Genomic DNA, 23868 nt, shown 5'->3' with positions numbered 1-23868 from the left:
GAAGATCTTTATCGGTCAGACCGCATAACAACATACGTTGTTCCCTTTGTCATCGGTATGTTACTTGCCCGAGATTCGATCGTCGGTATCCAATACCTAGTTCAATCTCGTTACCGGCAAGTCTCTTTACTCGTTCTGTAATACATCATCCCGCAACTGACTCATTAGTTGCATTGCTTGCAAGGCTTAAGTGATGTGCATTACCGAGAGGGCCCAGAGATACCTCTCCGACAATCGGAGTGACAAATCCTAATCTCGAAATACGCCAACCCAACATGTACCTTTGGAGACACCTGTAGAGCTCCTTTATAATCACCCAGTTACGTTGTGACGTTTGGTAGCACACAAAGTGTTCCTCCGGCAAACGGGAGTTGCATAATCTCATAGTCATAGGAACATGTATAAGTCATGAAGAAAGCAATAGCAACATACTAAACGATCGGGTGCTAAGCTAATGGAATGGGTTATGTCAATCAGATCATTCATCTAATGATGTGATCCCGTTAATCAAATAACAACTCCTTGTTCATGGTTAGGAAACATAACCATCTTTGATTAACGAGCTAGTCAAGTAGAGGCATACTAGTGACACTTTGTTTGTCTATGTATTCACACATGTATTATGTTTCCGGTTAATACAATTCTAGCATGAATAATAAACATTTATCATGATATAAGGAAATAAATAATAACTTTATTATTGCCTCTAGGGCATATTTCCTTCAGGGGACGCCCTGGGGCAGCGGCAGTGGCTGCTGCGGCGGAGCGCCGGGCGCGGCGGAGGCTGCCAGGAGTGGCGGCTGCCACTGTAGCCAGGGCGGGGCGGTGGATGGCAGCTGCAGCGGCCCGGCGAGCGCGGCGGAGGCCGCCTGGTGCAGCGGCTGCCACGGCAGCCACGGCGGCGCGGTGGCGGCGATGGGCGGCGCAGCCGGGTGCGGCCCGTAGGACCCGACCAAGAACAGGTGGATCTCCTGGACCGCCTGGGTTAGGTCCCGCAGCGCCCCGGACACCTCCTCCGGGGTGAGGACGGCGGGGGCGGGCGCGATGGAGGATCCCGGCAGCGAAAGAGACGGGTTGGGCGGCGGTGAAGACATGATCGAACCAAAGCTAGCTGATACCAAATTGGTAGAAATTAGGGTTCTACCCGGTCTAGGGCGTAGCCCGGGAGACCTAAACCCTAGCCGCCTCTTGCGTCCGCCGCCGTCGCACCAGCCGCAAGGACGGCGCCCAGCCGCCGGCCGCCGCGCAATCTCCTCCTCCCTCCCCCCTCCTTCCCTTACAGGCTACGCCCTAGACCGGGTAGAACCCTAGTTTCTACTAGTTAGTCAGTATGGTTTCACATGTTCCCTTGTTTCTGTTGATTTCTATTTTATTATCCTTACTGTACTTTTATGTGATATATGAAGCACTCTCTTTCATGCTAGAATAACATGGTACTATCTATATGGTATATGGAAACTCAAGTGGCACTTGTGGTTATACATTGGTTACCTTCTGATCTTACAAATTTACGATTGATTGATGTTTTGTCTTGTTAATTCTTTCACCTACATTTGTACAGCCATTCTCTGTTAAGTTCCTTGATTTATTGGAGATTACTTGTCACTTCTTTGCTTGTCTTGTGTAAAAAGCACTGTGTTTTCACATTAAAGCTTGTTTATTCATAAAAATTACAACGATGCCAGCTGAAAGAAGTTATCTAGTTGATGTCTTCCATGATTCCTTTAAGCTGACATAGTTGACTGATGAATTAGCGTCGTACATTTTAGTACTGCACTATTTTTATATTTTCTCAGTTGGTTTGTGAAAGTGTGCTATATCGACTAGAGGGGGGGTGAATAGGCAATTTTTATGAAAGTCTTCAAAACGTGGAAGTTCCGAAGACAAACGATAGAAATAAACCTATTACCATGTAGCGGAAGGTAGACTACACTAGGCAAACCATAGTCAAGTATTCAATGAAGTGAAAGCACAATGACTAATAGCAGCAATGTAGTAAGGATCAGGTAGGAAGATATTATGAAGCCAAACAGAACATGCAGTCACTCAGTGAAGACAGAAGATAGTGCAATCATACAATGACTTCACAAGGACCATCAGTAAGTAAAGGGAAGGGAAGGATGAAACCAGTGACTCGTTGAAGACAATGATTTGTTGGACCAGTTCCAGTTGCTATGACAACTGTACGTCTGGTTAGGGCGGCTAGGTATTTAAACCTGAGGACACACAGTCCCGGACACCCAGTCCTGAACACGCAGCTCAGGACACCCAGTCCTCACCGTATTCCCCTTAAGCTAAGGTCACACAGACCTCGCCCAATCACTCCGGTAAGTCTTCAAGGTAGACTTCCAAACCTTCACAGACTTCGTTCACCGGCGATCCACAATGACTCTTGGATGCTCAGAACGCGACGCCTAACCGGCTGGAGGATTCACAGTCCTCAAGTGTAATAAGTCTTCAGATCACGCAGACAAGAAGACTTAAGTGATTCCTAACACTCTTTGGTTCTGGGTGGTTAGGGCTTTATCCTCGCAAGGAATTCTCTCTCAAAGGCTTCGAGGTGGGTTGCTCTCAAACGACAAAAGCCGTACTCTAACTCTGAGCAGCCAACCGTTTATGGTTGTAGGGGGTGAGCTATTTATAGCCACTAGGCAACCCGACCTGATTTGTCCGAAATGACCCTGGGTCACTAAGGAACTGACACGTGTTCCAACGGTCAGATTTCAAACACACACGGCAACTTTACTTGGGCTACAAGCAAAGCTGACTTGTCCGACTCTGGACAAGATTCGCTCTCATAGTCTTCACTCGAAGACATAGGTTTGGTTAAGCATCACTTCAGTCATTCTGACTGGTTCTCTTGGACCCCACTTAACAGTACGGTAGTTCCTATGACTCAACAAAGAAGAAACAGAACTACGAAAGATCTAAGTCTTCAAGCTCCATAGGCTTCATGCGATGTCTTCTCTTGTCATAGTCTTCAGTGAGAATATCTTCATAAACCATCTTTGACATTAATGTCTTCATACATTTTTAGGGGTCATCTCTGGTAGGAAAACCGAATCAATGAGGGACTTCTACCTGTGTTATCCTGCAATTCTCACAAACACATTAGTCACTCAACTAGGTTTGTCGTTAATACTCCAAAACCAACTAGGGGTAGCACTAGATGCACTTACAGTTTGCAATACAACTTCAACACGTTGGCCATCAGTACTTCCGCAATAATGAAACATTTATGGTGCACAAACTGCGGTTACTTGTGACAAATTAGATTTACCTCTAAAACAAGACATTGATGTAGTTATGAAAACAAAGCTTATGCATATTGTCCAATTCATACATGGGGCTTGGTTGGTAATGCAGCAGCAAGAAGCAGCAACGATGGAGGAACCGTTAGAAAATGTCATGCCCATTGTAATGGTTCGCAGTGAACTACCACCATCTGAGACTGTGCTAGCAGTTGAGCAGACAGAGGAAGTGGTCCCCATGCTCGTTGACCCGCCTTCTCTCAGAGCGGTGTCGCCAGATCTGGCATGTACAGGAACTATTCGCACAAGACGCCCCTGCTACGGATGGATCTCTGACTCCGAGAGTGACTCTGACTATGAGGAATATCTCGCACGTCGGAAGCAGCAGGTGCACACCCCTGCCAAGTAGACGGGATGTAAGTGAAGCCACTTAACAGCTGCTCTTTTTGGTGTCCTATCTTTCTTTGCTACTCCCTTCGTCCCAAAATAAATAACTTAATTTTGTACTAACTCGAGTACAAAATTAGTACAAAGTTGAGTCACTTATTTTGAGATGGATGAAGTATCTTTTAAGTTGGTAGTAGCCAAATTTCTATTGATAGCGAGTAAGTTCATATTTTCATACTATTGTACAAAAAGACAAACTTACAAAATCTGCTCTTACATTTTGACTAATTTTCAGTGATTTTATCTTTTTTGTATAGAGCTCCTCGAATGTTTTTTGACCACCAAACTTTACAAGCGCCCATAAAATTTGTTGATTATCATTCTACCAAAGTTTTAGAATGTTTTGAAATGTTTTGCTATGTTTTCTTGCGTGGGTGCACCATGGGTGCACTGATCTAGGGTGTAGAAAAACCACTCTCTTGATTGAATGAAGATACTCTATGATTTACACTTGTTTAAGAACACAAACATATCATAAGTTCATAACACAGATTAAATGGTGAAAGTGAAACTTTTCTGACACTAACAAGAGTTTGAAACTTTTATGACAATGACACTGGCAGGTGCTCCCTTGTTGGAAATGCTAACTAACCATCGTTCTCTCGTTGTGACAGAGAGGGGGCTGATACAAGGCGAAAGCAGGAGAACCGTCCTAATCTGCAGAATTTGTATAAGGCTAGTACTGTATATTGTTAGTAATATGCCCAGACCGGCGGGACTATGGAGTTACTGAATTTGCAATTGCACTCTGGCTCTAGCTAGAATATAAGTACGCCATGGGCCCTAGTTCCCATGGAGCATGTAAGAGCAGCATATACGGGTTCTTCTGATTGTAATTAGGTAGTAATGTGCTAGCGTGGCTTGGACGTCGACATTTGTTCATATAAATCGTGGCCTGCTTGGATTGGCCTGGTTGAATATGTCTGAATCAATGTGGTCTATGGTTTATCTTAGCTTGAAAAAGCTAGCTATTATTTTCATATGAGGATCTTGTTCGGGAACATAAGGGGTTTTAGGCAAAGAAGACGCGGAATCCAGCTGAAAGAATATATGTCCTGAGAAAATATTGATCACGTTGCGCTCCAAGAAACGAGCAGGGCCGAATTCTCCTACTTTGATCTCAAATCAATTGACCCTCAAGAGAAATTCACGTGGCAACTAGTGACAAGCCATTTGGGAGAGCAGACAGTCAGAAGCTGAATGGCAAAGTCGCTACATCGTCGAGAATAAAATCATCAAACTCTAGAGGGAAGAGGAGTTTACTGGAGCCAAGGGGGTGATTCTTAAGATTGACCAAAGGGGACGCTAATACTACCTTAATGGCGACAAGCGACTTATGGCGACTCCTCGACTTTTGACTCACCATGGAAAACATTCTTCGGCCGTGAACTCTCGGACCACATCTACAATTTCTATGTCGAGCTTACAGGGGTTGTGCAACCCAGAAGGGATGGGTTGGTTCTGGCTCCAGGTTTCTGGGATTTCATCAAACCACTGGTCTCAGATATTATTAACGGCTTTGCTTTGGGAACGGTCGACATATCGTGCATTAATTTCGATGGCATGTCACTTGTTCCTAAGATACCAGGGGTAGACCGTATCGCCTAGTTCCGTCCTATTGTTGATCAAAGTCATTTTCAAATTAGTGCTTAAAGTTTATGCGAGGAGACTCAGTCCCATTGTTAGCCTTCCTTTTTCTTTCTATTCTTGCAGAGTGAATAGTTGAGTTAGGTTGTTGGGCAATGTACCTCGCCCTTTTACCAAGACGAGGAAGTGCGCCGTCTGAACCCTCATGTCGTGCCGTCATCCTTGACATCCTCCTCGCCGTCGCACCCAGCCTCGGGCTGGTGCCGGAGGTGCAGGGGAGCCACCTGCACAACAATCATCAACACCAGCATAGCTCCAACTAAAGCATTGGACCCAAAGATAAAAGAAAAATTATAGCCGCCGTGGCCCTGTCTGTGCACTCAAAGTTTTCGCCGGCTTTCATCACCAGATCGACAGTGGTTCAAAATACACATAGTACAACTAAAGCATTGGAGTTCAACCTCACAGAGAGAAAAAAAACAGTTATGTATAGTTGTGTTTCTATTCCACAGCACCAGCTGCCAGAAATAACTAAATAAAGTAGCACAGATAAATAACAGGCAGCTCCAACAATTTCCTGGTCTCTTTCTATCACGTATGAACAATTTCTACACTAGACAAGCAAAGATATCTTCCTGGTTGCATCTACAACTCTTCAGTTTGGATGATCAGGCCATGTATTCCAAGACCCTCCTCGGTACAATCCATACATACACACAGCCAATGCCCCGGTTCAGCCATCTGAGTACTATAAAGTATCAACAAGTCAGCTTAAATTGTCACAAGCAGTAGTCTAGAGAATAATAGCCATGTGAAAGGTGCCATAGGGCACGGTGCACCGCCTCGGAACTGCTAAAACAAATGGCTATACAAACTAAGCATGCTCACATGTCTACCGGTGCCACACTTGATGAAGGCTGAAGGTGCAATTTGCTTGCCACTGGGTTTGAACAGAAGCGAACAAGCATGAACATGGGTAGCAAATATCAGTTCAAATAATTGGTGGATGGGTAACAACACAAAGACGCAAAGAAATTCAGATGCAACGACACCAACTCCTATATGTTTGTACTGAGTCTGACAGAACATGCAAACTGATAAGAGTGATGATTCATATCCCCTGCTTTCCTGCGGAACTGACATTAACAAACAACAATGTGTTCATTGATAAATGTTTTGACTTGGGTCCAGTTGGGAAAAAAATATGTATAACCCTGGAAGATTTTACAGGAGTAACTATGTAGGATCAATCAATTGCAAACCTATGTTAATGCCAGTATAGCTCCAAGTAAGCTGACCAAAAGATACAGAGTATATAAAGAATAAATTATAGCCCATGTGGCCCTATCTGTGCACATAAAAAGCTTTTCGAATTTTCTAAAATGCAGCAATCATTTGTGCTCCAAAATACACAAGAATGGAGGTCATATTTTTGTGTACCGGCCACAACTAAAAAACATTAGACTTTGCAAAACCTTTCAAACTCCGACCTACCTCTCCCATGGGAGGCATCACCCAAGGAGAACATCAAGCACCCAGGAGAAGGTTATTGGCTACCGGATCAAGATTTCAGACTCACACTATTATTGTATTCAGAAATAATTATTTCCCCTAAATCGAGATTCATAAAATGCCTTTCCGAAAACATCAAGAAAAGGGAAGACACAAAGCAACAATATACGAGACAATTAATGCGCAGAGAAATATATGCGGATGAAACAACTAGCTAGGAAACTTGAACATTACTGCAACACCAATCAATTTGACGCCTACACCTGAATTTACAGAACTTCCATTCCATGACGAGACAATCTGCCCATATGTCGCATTTTTCTGATTCAGCATATAGGCAAATTACATGACGAGACAAAAGCAACACACACATCATAGAGGTAGCTGACAGGGAAGGCACAAAGCAAAAGATCGTCACTTCAGGTCTAACTAAGGAACATGCATACCGTACACAGGGTGTTACTTCCGCTGGTTTAAAGCAAGGTTGGCAATGAACTCCTTAAAAACCGAGGGATAGGTCGTATATACATGGTCCCAGCCATTAGTTGACATTACTGTTTGCAAGCACGAGGGAGACTGGACTTGGATAAACTTGAAGCACGCCTCCTTCAATCCCTGGCAGTGGTGCTGCTCGGCTAGAGCAAGCGTGGACATCACCGAGGTCACACCTATGTGTTCAGACAGCTGTTGTTCACAGATGAACTTGAGCCGTTGGAGATCATACCTGTCTGCTGCCACAAACAAATGTTGCAAACAATGCAGCCTCATTTCATCCTGTACTGCCGCCGCTTCTTTTGCTTCTTCCATAACTACTGACATTTCATCCTCCCCCGTCCTGTCCTCCTCTCTCAAGGGCAAGGGAAACACATCTGTGTAGATGAAAATAAGCAAAGCCCTGAACACTTTTGCTTCCATGTCTTTGATCTGTATGAGGCTGGACGTAGTGGTGCCCTCCTTCATGGGGCCAAAGAGTTGTGCCATGAATACTTTCGACCTGGTTGCAAGCACACACCGGTGGGCAGCGAACCTCTCGCCACCGACCTCGAACGTCACATCAGCACCCACCTTGGTCTGCAAAAGATTGTTAAAATGGTGGTGTATGCCAGACAGGGTGCGACCGGCGTCCTCGGTTTTCGAATCCTGGCAAACAACCATGATGTCGCACCGGACGGTGAAACAACCAACCTTCAAATCTGACAATCGTTCAAGGGCATCTCTTCTCAGAAACTTGTTGCGGCCCCACGAAGTAGCACTGCTGGAGAAGGTGCAAGTCTTATTAGCCTCACAAATGTACATCGGATTCTGCTTCTCAACATGGTCGACGAGGCTAAAACTGAACTTGGCCTCCACGGCCAGGCCACGCTCGGCATCATCGTTGTCGTAGACAAGGGCTACATCGAGGGAAATGTAGTCGGCGCAATCCGGGTTTAAGCCGTTGGGGTAGTACTGGATGTACCAATAATGGCCTCCTACATTGAAGATACCAGTGGCGATGCTGTCGCCGGTGGGCAACCCCTCTTGTGTACGCGGGTAGCCCCTGACCATGAGCAGGTGATACCCGCTGTCGGCGCCGGCGTGGACGGCCGATGTCTCGCAAGAGCACTCCTTGTCGCCGTCGACTACAGACACGCCGGCGAACGACGACATGACGGAATCTGCTGGCCCATTGAGAATAAATCTACTCAGTCACCATTCAGGCATTCACACTCCACAAATTTCAGACTCGGGATCGATGAGCTAATAAGGGGGGTGGGTGGGGGAGGGGGCAAACCTGGTCACGTCCGGCTGCCGCTAGCACCCCACGGAGTGGCCGCCGCACGAAGACGCCGCCGCTTCTCCCCGGAACAGAGGCTGCGGCGAGCTGAGGGGCTGGACCCGTCCGGCGGCCGCACGGATTCGCTGCCGCACCAAGACGACTCCCCACTCGCTGCGCCGCTCGCGCTGCCGGAAACGCAGTTCACGCCGCCGCCACACTAGCTGCGCCGCCGACGCCGCCGGAAACAGAGAGTGTGCGCCGTCGGCTTGTTGCGTGCGTGCGTGCTACCTGGGCCTGCATAGGGTTCACAAACAACTCATCACGTCATTGGGCCTCAAGGCCCCAACTGCAAAGCCCATCGCGCTGAATTTTACAATCAAGTCAAAAACAATTATCCTTTTTTTAAGAAACAATTAGCCATATTTTACATTCAAAAATAGTGTTTGTGGAATGGTAAACCCAACTTGACTGATTTTTTCTATCACCAAAATAGAAATTTTCTAACAGTTTCTGCAATGCGCCTCAAACACCCCTCAAACGATCGGGTGGACGGACTGGTCACTCACTGGTAAAAAAGAATGGCCCAGCAAACCATAGATGCTGCAATACGCATGTCTAGGGCTGTCGGGGTTAAAATAGCGTCGGCAAAAGACCCCAAGCGAGACCTCAAACGGCCCCACGCCACCAGATCGGCGCCGGCAAAAACAATCGCCGCTGGGAAACAACCAACTTGACCTGAACACCACCACGCCATAGCTACCGCCGCAACTCGGAAGAAGGCGCCGCCGGGGACGAGGGGACCTACCGGCCAAGGCAGGCTTGCAAACCCTGGCCAGCACGGCAGCCTGATCGCAGAACTCGCGCCTGCAACCCATGTCGGCCCCATCAAACGCAGCTGGGTACTGGGCATTGCCGACAAGGGAGAAACACCTGCAGGGAGCAGCTGCCCAAGCCAGGGCCACGCCGTGCCGTGCCCGCCAAAGGTGAACCACCTCGCGATGAGGGATCTCAAGGGCAGGGTGGGAAGGGGGGATGCACCTGAGTGCCTTGTGTTCACATAGTATATCCCACAACGTGTTGAAGCTTCATCAAGCTTTACCCTGATGAATAAATTGCCACTCCAGAAAATAAAAGTGATATAGTTGCGTTTCTATTTCGCAGCACAAACTAAAAAAAAAAACTATCCAGAACTAACTGAAGTAGCAAAAATAAATAAATCTTTAGTTAGCTGGTCAAAACATAGTATATCCCGTAATTCTTCATACCCTGATGAACAATATCTTTAAAGGTACTAATATTCAGTATTCAGATAAAAACAATGAGCAGTGATGTAGTTGCGTTTCTATTTCACCGCAAATAAATAAACAGTAACAGGCAGCTCCAGCAATTTCGTGGTCTCTTTCTATCACGTGTTAACAATTTCTACACTAGACAAGCAAAGATATCTTCTTGCTTGCATCTACAACTCTTCAGTTTGGATGGTCAGGCCAATAGGCCATGTATTCGCAGATCCTCCTCAGTGCAATCCATACACGTAGTTCAAGCACCGCCGCCATTCTTCACCTACACATACACACAGCCAATGAACCGGTTCAGTCATCCGAGGACTGTAAAGTATCGACAAGTCAGCTTAAGTTGTCATGAAATCGTGGTCTTACCCAGATCAGGAGAGGAGATACAACCAACAGCATGACCAGGTACATGCTCCCAAAATTAATAGCCATGCGAAAGGTGCCTCAGGGCGCAGTCCACCGCCTCGGAACTGCTAAAACAAATGGCTATACAAACCAAGCATGCTTACCTGTCTGGCACTGCCACACTTGCTGATGAAGGCTCAAGGTGCAATTTGCAGCAGCAGGGTGCTGCCACTGATTTTGAACAGAGACACAAAAAGCATTAGCATGGGTAGCAAATGTCAGTTCAAATGATCAGGTGTGTGGGTAACAACACAAAGACGCAAAGAAATTAAGATGCAACGGACACCAACTCGTACTCCCTCCGTTCCAAAATGGATGACCCAAGTTTGTACTAAAGTTAGTACAAAGTTGAGTCATCTATTCTGGAACGGAGGGAGTATATGTTTGTCTGCCAAGCCTGACGGAACATACAAACAGATAAGAGTGATGATTCATATGTTGAAAATCTGGACCCATCCCATTGGAAACAAGTAGGTAGGTGCACATATCTGCATCAAGATACTTGGAAATTGCAAGAAACACAAAATTTGGATAAAACAACAACTGGAAAATGTATCAATGGAGCCAATGGTGGCAAGTCGGGAGATGTAATAAATACAATTAAAAAAAAATGGTTATTCTGATTGCTTAGCTGTTAGCACTACAAGCCTGGTTGGTAGTTGATCTCCAATGTGAACTTTTGTGGTCAAGCAATGCTCTAGGTAATAGCTCACACCAGTAGTAATAAATAGGAACAAAAATTACATTCCCTGCTTGCCCATTCATCATGTCCTAAAAAGGGCGAATGATTCATATTTTCTCGAAGATACCTCCCATTGATTGATCCAATCAGCCAGTTTCCTTGCATACGTTGTACAGGCATTTTAATTTTTTGGCTTTTCAAGGGCATCAACACCAGCATAGCTCCAAGTAGGTTGGCCAAAAGCTATTTGTTATATAAAGAAAAAGTATAGCCCCTGTGACCCTGTCTGTGCACTCAAGATTTCCCAAGCTTTCCTAAATTGACAGCAACCATCTGTGCTCCAAAATATACCAGGATGAAAGTAATATTTTCAGGTACAGAGCACAATTAAAGCATTGGACTTTGCAAAAACATTTCAAGCTCCCACATTCATCTCCCATGGGAAGTGCCACACAAGGAGAACATCAAGCACCCAGGAGAAGGTTCCTGGGTACTCGACCAAGGTTTCACACTGACGCTGTCATTATAATCAGAAAAAAATTGTTTCCCCTAAATCCAGGTTCATAAAATGCCTTTCCAAAATATCTACATTGTTCTTTTTGATAACCAAGGGTTATACATGACAGGGAAGGCACGAAGCAACAGTATATGAGACAACTAATGCAGACAACTAAGGATAAAATGACTAGCTAGGAAGCTTGCACATTACTAATATGCCGATCAATTTGACACTTACTCCTACAGACCATCCATTCCATGTTGCCATATTTTTGGATTTCCCTGATTCAGCACATGGGCAAATTATATACATGATGAGACAAACACAATACACACAGATTACCATCTCTCTAGAGGATCCCACATATGCAAAAGAGTGTCAATTCAGGTCTAACTAAGGAACATGCATAGCGTACCGTATGCAGGGTGTTACTTTCGCTGGTTCGAAGCAAACTTGAGAAAGAGCTCCTTCAGAACTGAGGGATAGGTCGAAACTACATGATCCCAACCATTAGTTGCCATTACTGTTTGCAAGCACGAGGGGGACTGGACTTGGATAAACTTCAAGCACGCCTCCTTTAATCCCTGGCGGTGGTGCTGCTCGGCTAGAGCAAGAGCGGACATCACCGTGCTCACACCTATGTTCTCAGACAACTGCTTCTCACAGATGCACTTGAGCCGCTGGACATCATATCTGTCAGCCGCTACCAACAAGTCTTGAAGCCATTGCAGCAACATTTCATCCTCCACTGCCTCCTTTTCTTGCCCATCTTCCATAACTTCCACCATTGCATCCTCCTCCATGCTGTCCTTCTCCATCACAGGGAATGAGTCTGTGTAGATAAAGCTAAGCAGTGCCTTGAACACTTTTGCTTCCATGTCTTTGATCTGTATGACGGCGGATGTCTCCTTCATGGGGCCAAATAGTTGTGCCATGAACACCATGGATCGGGCAGCGAGCACACAGCGGTGTGCGACGAAGGTCTCGCCGCTGACCTTGAATGTCACATCAGCACCCACCTTGGTTTGGAGGAGAATGTTAAAATGCTGGTCTATGTCAGACAGGAGCACCTTGGTGTCATGACCACCGGCATCCTCGGCTTTGGGATCCTTGCGAATGACCATGACATCACACCGGATGGTGAAGCAATCACCCTTTAGGTCCGATGATCGTTCAAGGGCATCTCTTCTCACAAACTTGTCGGTGCCCCAGGAACAACGGCCGTCGGTGAATCGGCAAGTCTTACCAGCCACACGAATGTACATTGGCGTCTGCTTCTCAACCTCGTCAACGAAGCTGAAACAAAACTTGGTCTCCAGGGGCTCTTTGAGACTGTCGTCGTAATTGGTGACATAGAGAGAAATGAAGTCGCCGCAGTCTGGGTTTTCGCCCTTGGGGTAGTACTCGATGTACCAGCAATGGCCTCCTACGGTGAAAGCATCGGAGGTGATGCTCTCGCCGGCGGACAACTCTTGTTTGGTGCGCGAGTATCCACGGACCACGAGCAAGTGGTACCCGCTGTCCGCGCCGCCGGCGTCCACCACGGCCGACGCCTCGTAACAGCACTGCTCGCCGTCGATGATAGAGACGCCGGTGAAGCACGACATGACGAGCCTGCCAATCCATTGAAAATGAGTTACATTTGCTCAGTCTGTCGGTCACCATTGAAACCCCAAATTGAGTTGGGAGTTGGGATAGATGAGCTGAGGGGCGAACCTGGTCAGGCACTCCGCGGAGCCGCCGCTGCGCCGCCCGCTCCGACGTTTCTGCGCGGGGAAGCAGACCTGAGCTTGCACCGGCGGCCGCACGGAGTCGCCGCTGCTTCTGCTTCACACGCTACGCCGCGCGGGGGAAGCGGACCTGAGCTTGCACCAGCGGGCGGCCGCGGCGGGGAAGCTGCCTGGGCTTGCACCGGCGGGCGACCGTACGGAGTCGCCGCCGCGTCGCTCGCCGACGGAAAACAGAGTTTGCGGCGCCGGCTCGCCGATGGGTGCGGCCTGGGCCTGCCACGTTGACTTAGGGTTTGTAAGTCCCCACGTTGTTGATTGGGCTTTCTAAGGCCCTCACGGCCCACGTTGCAAAGCCCATACATCGATCACGGCACTGTTTAGGCGAAATCATACTCGTTACAAAGAACACTCCACTTTCTCAGGTCGCGACAAGTGGCGCACATGCAGCGCGCCACTTGTCGCAACCTGAGAGTTTTTCTTTTTTTCATAGATCCATTTATTCAAAACATTTTATCTCTTAAACCGTGCGTCCAAATCTCGAACCATTTTCACCATTGGATTCCTCGCGTCGAGATTTTCAAAACTAGATCCCATGTTGACAGGTTTTGATGAACTTTTTTTCACGAAAAAAAAAACCGGGTGAAAAAACCGAACCGGGAGCATGGTTTTTTTCTTTTCCAAAAGAGGCAAGCCCATGCCTCTCGCAAAATCACAACCATGCCTCTCGTGGAAGTAAAACCATGACTCTCTTATAAGGGAAAAAACAGAAAACGTGTTTTTTTTTCGTTTCTGAGAGGCACGGCCGTGACTCTCGCGAAAGCACAACCGTGCTTCTCGCGAAAGCAAAACCGTGACTTTCGCAAAAGAAAAAAAAAACAGAAAACGCGTATTTTTTTCCTTACCGAGAGGCACGGCCGTGCCTTTCGCGTAAGCACAACCGTGCCTCTCGCGAAGGAAAACCGTGACTCTCACGAAAGAAAAAAAACAGAAAACGCGTTTTGTTTTTCCCTTTTCAAGAGGCATGGCCGTGACTCTCGCGAAAGCACAACTGTGCCTCTCGCGGAAGCAAAACCGTGACTCTCGCGAAAGAAAAAAAAACAAAAAACACGTTTTTTTCGTTTCCGAAAGGCACGGCCGTGACTCTCGCTAAAGCACAACCGTGCCTCTCGCGGAAGAAAAACCGTGACTTTCGCGAAAGGAAGAAAAGAAAACGCGTTTTTTCGCGAAAAAAATTTTTGAATTTTTTTGATCGAAAAGTTAAGAACGATCGGGGAAAACCAAAACGTCGAAAAAAACCAGAAAAACCGTTTAAAAAGCCGAAAACGCGTGCGGAAAAATAAAAAAAATTAAAATCCGAATGGAGCGTCCAGAGCGCGACACTTGGTGAATGGCTGAGAGCGCGCCAAAGGCGCTGATCGTTGCGAGGCTCCCGAAGGAGCGCTCGTTAACTAGTTGCTCCCCTGTTTAGGTTTGGGCACAGCCTGAAAATCGAGCTGATTTTTGCTTATTCACTCAAAGCAATTCGAATTTGTATTTAGAACGGCTAACTTTTTTTTGCGGGAAATTTTTTCAATCTATTCATTTTCAATCATGATAGTATAACGAACACTAGAAATAATAAGTTTTACATCCAGATCCGTAGACCACCTAGCGACGACTACAATACAAGCACCGAAACGAGCCGAAGACGCGCCGCCGTCATCGCCTCTCCATGGCCGGAGTCGGACAAACTTTGTTGTAGTAGACAGTCGGGAAATCGTCGTGCTAAGGCCCATAGGACCAGCACCCTAGAATAGCAACCGTCACCGATGAAAAATAACGTAGATCAGAAGGATCCAAACCAAAGACACACGAACGTAGACGAACAACGACGAGATCCGAGCAAATCCACCAAAGGTAGATCTGCCGGAGACACACCTCCACACGCCCACCAACGATGTTAGACGCACCGCCGGAATAGGGGCTAGGCGGGGAGACCTTTATTCCATCTTCACGGAGCCGCCGCCGTCTCGCCTTCCTGAGTAGGACACAAACCCTAACAAAATTGAAAAAAACGACTAAAAACGGAGCCTTCCCGCCGGCCCTTGCCAGGATCCATCATGCCTCCATGGCCCTAGGGCCACCGGAGACGAGGCGGACCTGCACCGGCGCCGGCGAGAGGCACAAACACTAACTTTCTTTCTTGGAGAAGGAGGCGGAGCCCTGGCTCTACGTACGTTACGGAACGGCTAACTTGACTGTAATTTTGTGAAGTCAGTCAAAATTCTCCACCTATGCATTTACCAGAACGCAATGGCGGAGTTAGGATTCGAGTATAGAGGGACCGAATACGTATATTGATCTAATCTCGTTGGTAATTACTCACTGCTCCTACTAAAATTGTCGATTCGGAGGGGGGGGGGGGGGGGGGGGGGGGGGGGGGGCTGCCGGAACGGGCATCTTCTGTGGGGATAAATTCAGTTCCTGATGGGTAACTTCAGTTACGGAATGAGATTGTGATCATCATATGGTACAGTACCGTGCAATGTGCTAAAAGCTTCAGCAAGCGTTGCCCTCCTTAATGAATTGCAATTAAACGGTGATATTGCGAAGCCAGTGATATCGGTAATCGGAGCAAGATTTGAAATTCCATGTGAGGAAAACAAACGTATAATGTGCTAAAAGCTTCAGCAAGCTCTGCCCTCGTCAATGAATTGTGATTTCACAATGATATCGTAATTGCAGCAAGATTTAAAATTTCCCTGCGGAAAAAAAAGTAACGTAAGCGCATCTATAGCCGGGCGTCATAAACCTCTATTCATACGCGTGGGCGGTAGGGCCGGTCAAAAATGTGGCTTAACGGTTTTATTTATGCTTGGAAAAGCTATTAGTTATTATTTTCACGTGGCTCGATGTTTGCAACGACGTGTAACTTGGCCGCGGGCTTTTGTAGCCCGTGAAAAAAAAACTAAGCCTGTTTGGCGGATGCGAAGGAGAGACATGCATCAGAGGGTCCTTTCCGCCCATACCGAAGCCACTGCCTTCCACATGAAGTACCTGAGCGCTTTCACGGAATATACCTAACTTTTGCCAGCGCATATGGGGCCCCACCCTGATACCCTACGCAAAAAATGAACGAAATGCGACACCGAACGCACGTTGCGTCACGTTCGGGCATTATTTTAGGGTTTTTCGTCCCAGAAAATTATAGAAAATGCAAACAGCGTCGAAACGCAACAAATTTTGGCGTGCATGCTTGTCATGCTCATTGTAGCCCATGAAAAAAAATTAAGCCCATTTGGCGGATGTGAAGGAGAGACATGCATCGGAAGGTCCCTTCCGCCCATACCGAAACCACTGCCTTTCACATGAAGTACTTGAGCACTTTCAGGGAATGTACCCCAACTTTTGCCAGCGCGTGTGGGGCCCCACCCCGATACCCCACGTCAAAAATGAACAAAATCCGACACCGAACGCACGTTGCGTCACGTCCGGGCATTATTTTAGGGTTTTTCAGCGTCTCTCTGCCTCACCGTGTACTCGGACGCGGACTGGGCAGGCTGCCCTGACACCAGGTGCTCCATCTCCAGCTGCATCGTCTACCTCAGCGACTTCCTGGTTTTCTGGTCCTCCAAGCGCAGGTCACCGTCTCGCGCTGCAGCGTCGAGGCAGAGTACCGTGCCGTTGCAAACACCGCCGCCGAGTGCTGCTAGCTAAGCCAGTTGCTTGGCGAGCTTTGCATCACCCTGCCCAAGCCCACGATCGTCTTTTGCGACAACATATAGTCTGTCTACATGGCAGCCAACCCAGTACATCATCGGCGGACGAAACATATCGAGCTCAACATCCACTTCGTCAGGGAGAAAGTTGCCATCAGCCACCTGCGCGTCTTGCACTTCCCCACCAAGCAGCAGTTCATCGATGTCATGACAAAAGGGCTTTCGACACCGACGTTTCAAGAATTTAGGTCCAGCTTGTGCATCCAGTCACCAGACGCTTCAGCTGCGGCGGGGTGTTAGCAGTTAGCGATCACGTACGCATGGGTTAGCATGCCATGCACGATCCCCACTCTCCCTGCCCACGTCGCACGTCCCCTCCTCTATCCCTTTCTCTTGCGCTGAGCGCCATGTACATGTACAGCTGTTATATATTCATAGCAATACAATGAGGAGCACCCAAGGTGCATTTTCCCTGACTCGCAGTGATAAATGTTGTGTTATTCATATAGCAGGGGGAGGGGGAGGTTGGCAACAACGAGGTACATCTTGCGTCGTAGCCCGCACCCCTGTCAGCTCTAGTGGTCACCGACACTGCGGCCATGAGGGGCACTGCTCCATTGGTGATCTGGCCATCGGCCGTGAGGGGCATCTCCCCAGCATGCTGACCGAGGGCCACCATAGACCGCCGCGCTATGCTCACCGCGGGAGGAGCGAGGTGTAGATGCATGTGAGCTTGACGCGACGACGTACCGAGGCACAGTGACGAGGCGAGTAGCGGAGCGGTGCAGTGCGGTGAAACAGGAAGCAAATCCGGCTATTTATACACCTTCCGGCTATCCAGAAAGAACGAATTAAACGGCGATCAAGAAGCATCCAATTAAGCAACATGAACACGCGCATGGCCGGAACATGGAACAAACGGGCGAGCAACTACCAAAAACATCGTCGTAAGCAGGGACCAGAAGTGACCAGAAACAATGATAAGCAGCACCGAATGCAGATTTTTAGGGAGCCAGCATACCGCATGCATTCATATCGCAACAACCAAAAATATCCCATGCAAAAAGAAAAGAAAAAACCATGGCATGCAAAGTAAGGAAAGCAGCCAAACCGATGGATCCCGTCACCTCCATGGAGCGCATGAACGGACTGTCTCAAATCTCATATAAAATTGCTAGATCCACATGCAAAGATGGCAGTCACGTTAAGCAAATTCGCAACGACACACCTAGATCCACACGCAATGGTACCACACCACGTCCCAAAGAAATACGCGTCAGCCGCAGATAGGCCGTTCGTTTCTGCCGGCGCAAGTGGTAAACGTGGTAAGAGAGACTTCATTAGAAATAGGTTTCTGCGTATGTCAAGATCAACCCTAAAAAGAAGTTATGTCAAGATCAAATTTATAGCATAAAGTTGGTGCATGATGTAGATCTACTAGAGACCGCGTGGCAAACGTGGTACGCAACTCTAACTTAACGAAAGGAGCCCGCCAATTAATGGTGTTGTCGTTCAAAGCTTCCATTTTATGAAGCCACCACCGTACTGTCATATTCACTACTGGACATACTATAAGCAGGTAGAATCTAAATTCCGTAAAAAAAAGCAGGTAGAATCTAATGGCCGTTCAACAAAGCGGTTGACATACTTGATTTTTTTTATTATTATGTTTTTTTACTCAAGTTTTTTCTTATTTTACCGAAACCCAAGAGTGAGGACTATGGAAAGTTGGAGGTAGATTTGGTAGAAATTGTATGTAATGCCCCCAAGAGTTTGAGATACTATTATACATAGTGTCATGGACGGGAAGGGCCGGGTCTATTCGTTCGCTCTCATGGACGGGAAGAGAAGGGGCTTTCTCTACTCGTTCACTGGTTTCAATCGCTCGAAACGTTGTTAACGTAGTATGAGTGGCTAAGGTAGGTAAACACTTGGTTGAGAAGCTGGAAACTTTCTGGTTTCAATTGCTCGAAACTTTCTGGTTTTGCTTTTATTTTTATTAAATTTTCCATATTTATATAATAATAAAAAGATGTACATTTTCCTTGGGCTTAAAGTAAATCTGACCTTTGTTTTTTAATATTTTCTTAAATGTTGTGGAAATCAAAGTTCTAGAAATTTGTAAAAGGAAAACTGTCCTATACGTAAATAGTACTCCCTCATGTCGCAATAAATCAAATGAAAAATCATAACACAGGCCAAGACAAAAAGATAGACAGTTTAGCAGTAAATAGTACTCCCTCTGTATTTTTTTAGGGATCCCATACTTTATTAATTTTGAACAATAATCAAAGGGATACAAAGGTAGTCATGAGTGGAGATAAGCCACAAGTGGAGACCCTGCGAAAGTGAGGCAGAAAATTTTACAAGATTGTGAGCCTCCTGATTCGAAGCACGACCTTCGAACGGAAAATCACAACTAGCAAAATGTGCTTTTCTATTATTTATCTCTTTGGCAACTGTGATATGAGGGCCTTCTACCCCTTTTATGATATCATCCACAATCGGTTTGCAGTCACTAGTAACTACCAAGTGACCCAAAGATAGATCAGCCGCAAGTGCTAAAGCCTCACGGTAAGCAATGGTCTCTAAAACTATCGGATTAATAATACCGGGTAGAACAATTGAGAGGACCCAAAGGTACTGACCATGTTCATCCCTACATACTGCCGCCGCAGCTCCAACACGCCCATCATAGGACAAACCCCCATCTACATAGATTTTAACGTGTCCATTCGAAGGGGGTTTCCAACAGCTTCGCATTGGTATTACAAGTGCACGCCCCGCCGAAGTGGAATTCCTGGCAATGTTGAAGTCATCCAACTCGGCGATGAAGCTCTCAACAAAGCAGTGGGTCGACATTGGGCTTTGGAAGATAGACTCATGTATTGCTTTTCAGCGAGCGGTCCATACTGCCCAAAGAGTTACAACCATCTTTACAAACTCCGAATTTGATAATGAATCAATCATGTTAAAAAGCAAGTTTTTTGCATTGGGTTCATGAGACTCAACAATTTGATCAGTCAATTCCGCGTGACCTAAAGCCCAGACACCCTCTATAAACAAATATAAGACGTTTTAGATCATCATTTGTATGCAGAGGGAGTATACCTAGTATAAGTTGGGCTTTGAATGTGGCCCATTATCACCAATTGATGTCAGTTTGTCATTTTATTTTGAATTGTACATTAAATTTTGAGTAGATTCATGTTGGAACTTCTAAAAATTTAAACCTGAGGCATATACACCGGAAGTCCGGATGCACCAGACAGTGGAGGGTTGCATTTATCCTGTTTTACAGAATAAAGTAGGCAACCCAGTTTTTTAAGGGGTAGATAACCCAGTTTTGGAGTTGGTGTTTGTAATATGTACTTGCTCAATTGTTGATGTTTGTAATATGTAGCAGCTGCGGTTGAGGCAGAGGAGTGGGACGATGGCCATTGTCCAGGAGCGGGAGGAGCAGCAGGTAGAGCGGCAACGACTCCATGGCGCGTCCAACTGATGGGACGGGGAGGAAGAAAAGGGCAGCTTGGTGAATTGTGATCTGTTGAATACACTGGTATATTACAACCTGGTAGCCAAGCGCATGTTACAACCACCGGAAATATTTTACAACTCTCCACCAGGAATTTGTTGGAGGGTAGGGTAGTATACAGGTGTAAAAGGTTACGGGGGTAGCAAAAATGCAGCATCCCAATCGGGGCCTAAGGTAACATGGCCCGGTGATGGGTTGAATCCAACCTGAAATCCTATCCGGACACACCTCATGGCGATTGTTCCTAAGAATAGTAGGACTAATGCTACCTTCCTGTGGTTGTAGCTGCTGGTTGGGAGAGGAGGTTCAGCAGGCGGCGGCGCCTCCCGCTTTGGTTCGGGCAGAGTGGAACTGAACGACCACGACAGTATCCTGTGCAGCCCGGCGGCGGCGCCATTCGCCGCGGAGAAGCCGACTGCGACCTCCTCCCCTAGGGTTCTGCGCAGGTCAACGGTTGCATTGACCTGGTACAGGGCATCGCCGATGAGGAGATCGACGGCCAGCAATTTGGTGTCATTGTGGTACTTCACGGTGGCCTCCATCACACTGGACGACGTGAGGTTCTTGCCCGGCCAGGTCGCCGTCGCGTACGCGGATGCTGCCGTGGAGTTGGCGGAGCTGACGTCGATGCCGACATGGTTGAGGAAGGCGTCGAACTCCACCGCCACGATCCGGCTCTCGCCTGTCCCGTCCGCGAAGGCCGGGAGGAGGCCGCCGCCGGCACTGCTGCTGCTGTTGCGGGGGACGTCCAACGAAGGGAGATGGCCGAGGAAGAAGGCCATCCCGTTCGGGCTGTCCTCGATCTCTGGGGTGATCCAGAAGGAGAAGGCGGTGGCGAAGCTAGCAATCTCGCTCGAGGCGCCGTTCCATAGAGGCACTTTGTACCGGTACGACGCCCGGCTATTTTTCGTCAGCTGGAGCGCTGGTGGACTGATGAGTGCGTCGCCGGCGACGAGGATCGACGTGCCGGCAGTGAGGTCGGAGAAGTCGAGGCTGAAGGAGAGCGAGAAGGCCCAGCGTGGCGCTTGGTAGAGGCATAGCAACGACACAAGGACTAGTGTGGTGGTCGGACGACGGGGAGAGGCCATGGTTTGGCCGTGGTGCTTCGGAAGGAGCTATAGGAATCTTGAGGAGGAGCATCGTCTATATCTATATCTATACCAATATAAAAAGATTCAAAGAGATAGATTCAATTAATTTTGACCATCAAATCATGTCAATCCAACGATTTAGATTGCTCCAATGTTGAGCTCTCAACATGTTGAGCGTGTAATTGATAGCATACCAAATATCAACATTTATATTTATCTCATAATTAACACGTAATTCATATTACCTAATATCAACGTGCAGTTAATTTTGTCCCTAAGGGCATGTACAATGGTTGATAAGATAGTCTTATCTTAAATCCTGCATGTAATTTAAAGATAACAAAAAAATGTCTATAATAAATCATCTCTTAGCCTTATCTTCAATAATTAGCTATTCCTAAAAACATGGTGAGACATATTATGCTAAGAGATCATATCTTGTCTTCTCTTAAATAAGAGAAGACGAACCTTTTCTTATGAGTTCTCTCTCCTCCACCTCATTATTTATCCTACGTAGCACTTTTAAGATAACACCATTGTACATGCCCTAATATTAGTGTGGTGGTTGGACGACGGCGAGAGGCCATGGCTTGGCCGTGGTGGTGCTTCGGAAGGAGCTATAGGAACCTTGCGGAGGAGCATCATATAAAACAAAATAGGGGAGGGGATCTAATGGGGGATAGTTAGTTGTCAAGGTCAAATTTAGAGTGCAGGATGTAGCACACGAAAGGAACTAGAGAGCCAGCAGATTAATGGTGTTGTCACTGGAATTTGGTAGGCACAATGCCCGGACAAAATGAAGCTGATGCAAATGGAAAAGGTTCTTCCTCAAACACCGAAGCTGAGACAAAATGAAAATTATCTTATGGAGAATGAATGGCACACAACTGTCTACCTACAGGTGACAAATTTCAAAGAAGATCAATACAAGCGAGCCTAATTCATCCACAACCTATGGTTGGAAAGATTAATGCATATATTGACCTAGTTATGCTAAACAAATAATTGCAGGTCGACTTATCTTAGGCTGGTCACAATGGGCAGGAACTTAGAAGTAACATCACACACTCCAATACAAGTTTTCTTATGTGGCACATATTTAATGAAGAGAGAGGTGCTTGTGGTAACTAGCTAAGTTATCGGAACATCACACACTCCAAGAAACAATGAGTCTATATCCTAATAAATACATCGCTGCATGACACTACTCCCTCCGTCCGCGAATAAGTGTACTTCTAGCTTTTGTCTTAAGTCAAAGTTTTGTAATTTTGACCAACTATATACAAAATAGTAATAACATATATGACATCAAATTAATATATTATGAAAGTACATTTCAAAATAGATCTAGTGATATTAATTTAGTGTCATAAATGCTAGTACTTCTTCCTATAAAGTTGGTCAAAGTTCTAAAACTTTGACCTAGGACAAAAGCTAGAAGTACACTTATTCATGGACGGAGAGAGTACATACATGTTCCTACCCAATATGGAGGTAGTAACTGTTGGGTTTCGTAGTAATTTCAAAAAAATTCCTACGCACACGCAAGATCATGGTGATGCATAGCAACGAGAGGGGGAGAGTGTGATCTACGTACCCTTGTAGATCGACAACGGAAGCGTTAACTTGGTTGATGTAGTCGTACGTCTTCACGGCCCGACCGATCAAGCACCGAAACTACGGCACCTCCGAGTTCTAGCACACGTTCAGCTCGATGACGATCCCCGGACTCCGATCCAGCAAAGTGTCGGGGAAGAGTTCCGTCAGCATGACGGCGTGGTGACGATCTTGATATACTACAGTCGCAGGGCTTCGCCTAAGCACCGCTACAATATTATCGAGGACTATGGTGGAAGGGGGCACCGCACACGGCTAAGAATATGAGCACGTGGATCAACTTGTGTCTCTAGGGGGTGCCCCTGCCTCCGTATATAAAGGTTCAAGGGAGGGGGGCCGGCCGGCCAGGAGAGGCGCGCCAGGAGGAGTCCTACTCCCTCTGGGAGTAGGACCCCCCCCCTTTCCTAGTTGGAATAGGATTCGTGGAGGGGGGGGGAAGAGGAGAGAGAGGAGGAAGGGGGGCCGGCCCCCTCTCCTGGTACAATTCGGACCAAGGGGGGGAGGGGGGCGCAGCCCATCTCTGGCCACCTCTCCTCTCTTTCACTAAGGCCCACTAAAGCCCATATACCTCCCTGGGGAGTTCCGGTAACCTCCCGGTACTCCGGTAAAATCCCGATTTCACCCGGAACACTTCCAATATTCAAACATAGGCTTCCAATATATCAATCTTTATGTCTCGACCATTTCGAGACTCCTCGTCATGTCCGTGATCACATCCGGGACTCCGAACAACCTTCGGTACATCAAAATGCATAAACTCATAATA

At 46.9% G+C, this 23868-nt stretch overlaps 3 protein-coding genes across 5 annotated transcripts; all 3 read right to left on the bottom strand.

The window, feature by feature from the left end:
- Nucleotides 1-7014: 7014 nt before the first annotated feature.
- Nucleotides 7015-8848, bottom strand: LOC125523800 (BTB/POZ and MATH domain-containing protein 2-like). Of its 2 annotated transcripts, none has more exons than XM_048688873.1 (2): nt 8569-8848; nt 7015-8455 (listed from the first exon to the last, which is right to left on the bottom strand). In XM_048688873.1, the coding sequence occupies exon 2, from the start codon at nt 8442-8444 to the stop codon at nt 7257-7259; it is 1188 nt and encodes a 395-aa protein (XP_048544830.1). In that variant the 5' UTR covers nt 8445-8455; nt 8569-8848; the 3' UTR covers nt 7015-7256. The 2 variants fall into 2 exon arrangements, with proteins under 2 accessions (XP_048544830.1, XP_048544829.1); XM_048688872.1 differs by having other exon boundaries at nt 7015-8452.
- Nucleotides 8849-9777: 929 nt separating this feature from the next.
- LOC125521621 (BTB/POZ and MATH domain-containing protein 2-like) lies at nt 9778-13438 on the bottom strand. Of its 2 annotated transcripts, XM_048686681.1 has the most exons (4): nt 13148-13438; nt 11847-13045; nt 10212-10421; nt 9778-10116 (listed from the first exon to the last, which is right to left on the bottom strand). In XM_048686681.1, exon 2 carries the CDS (start codon nt 13036-13038, stop codon nt 11860-11862), a length of 1179 nt encoding a protein of 392 aa, XP_048542638.1. In that variant the 5' UTR covers nt 13039-13045; nt 13148-13438; the 3' UTR covers nt 9778-10116; nt 10212-10421; nt 11847-11859. The 2 variants fall into 2 exon arrangements, with proteins under 2 accessions (XP_048542638.1, XP_048542637.1); XM_048686680.1 differs by having other exon boundaries at nt 10212-13045.
- A 7029-nt stretch (nt 13439-20467) lies between these two features.
- LOC125525988 (anti-H(O) lectin-like) lies at nt 20468-21485 on the bottom strand. Its single transcript, XM_048690998.1, has one exon. It carries the CDS (start codon nt 21480-21482, stop codon nt 20526-20528), a length of 957 nt encoding a protein of 318 aa, XP_048546955.1. The 5' UTR covers nt 21483-21485; the 3' UTR covers nt 20468-20525.
- Nucleotides 21486-23868: the final 2383 nt, after the last annotated feature.

This window comes from Triticum urartu, chromosome 7, assembly GCF_003073215.2.
Source record: "Triticum urartu cultivar G1812 chromosome 7, Tu2.1, whole genome shotgun sequence".
NCBI classification, from domain to species: Eukaryota; Viridiplantae; Streptophyta; class Magnoliopsida; order Poales; family Poaceae; genus Triticum; species Triticum urartu.
Note: the sequence above shows the minus strand (reverse complement) of the source record. Positions and strands in the feature narration are given on the sequence as shown.

Bases quoted from the DNA above. Each gene is read 5' to 3' on its own strand.
- LOC125523800 (XM_048688873.1), bottom strand. From the start codon at position 8,444: ATGTCGTCGTTCGCCGGCGTGTCTGTAGTCGACGGCGACAAGGAGTGC.
- LOC125525988 (XM_048690998.1), bottom strand. From the start codon at position 21,482: ATGGCCTCTCCCCGTCGTCCGACCACCACACTAGTCCTTGTGTCGTTG.
- LOC125521621 (XM_048686680.1), bottom strand. From the start codon at position 13,038: ATGTCGTGCTTCACCGGCGTCTCTATCATCGACGGCGAGCAGTGCTGT.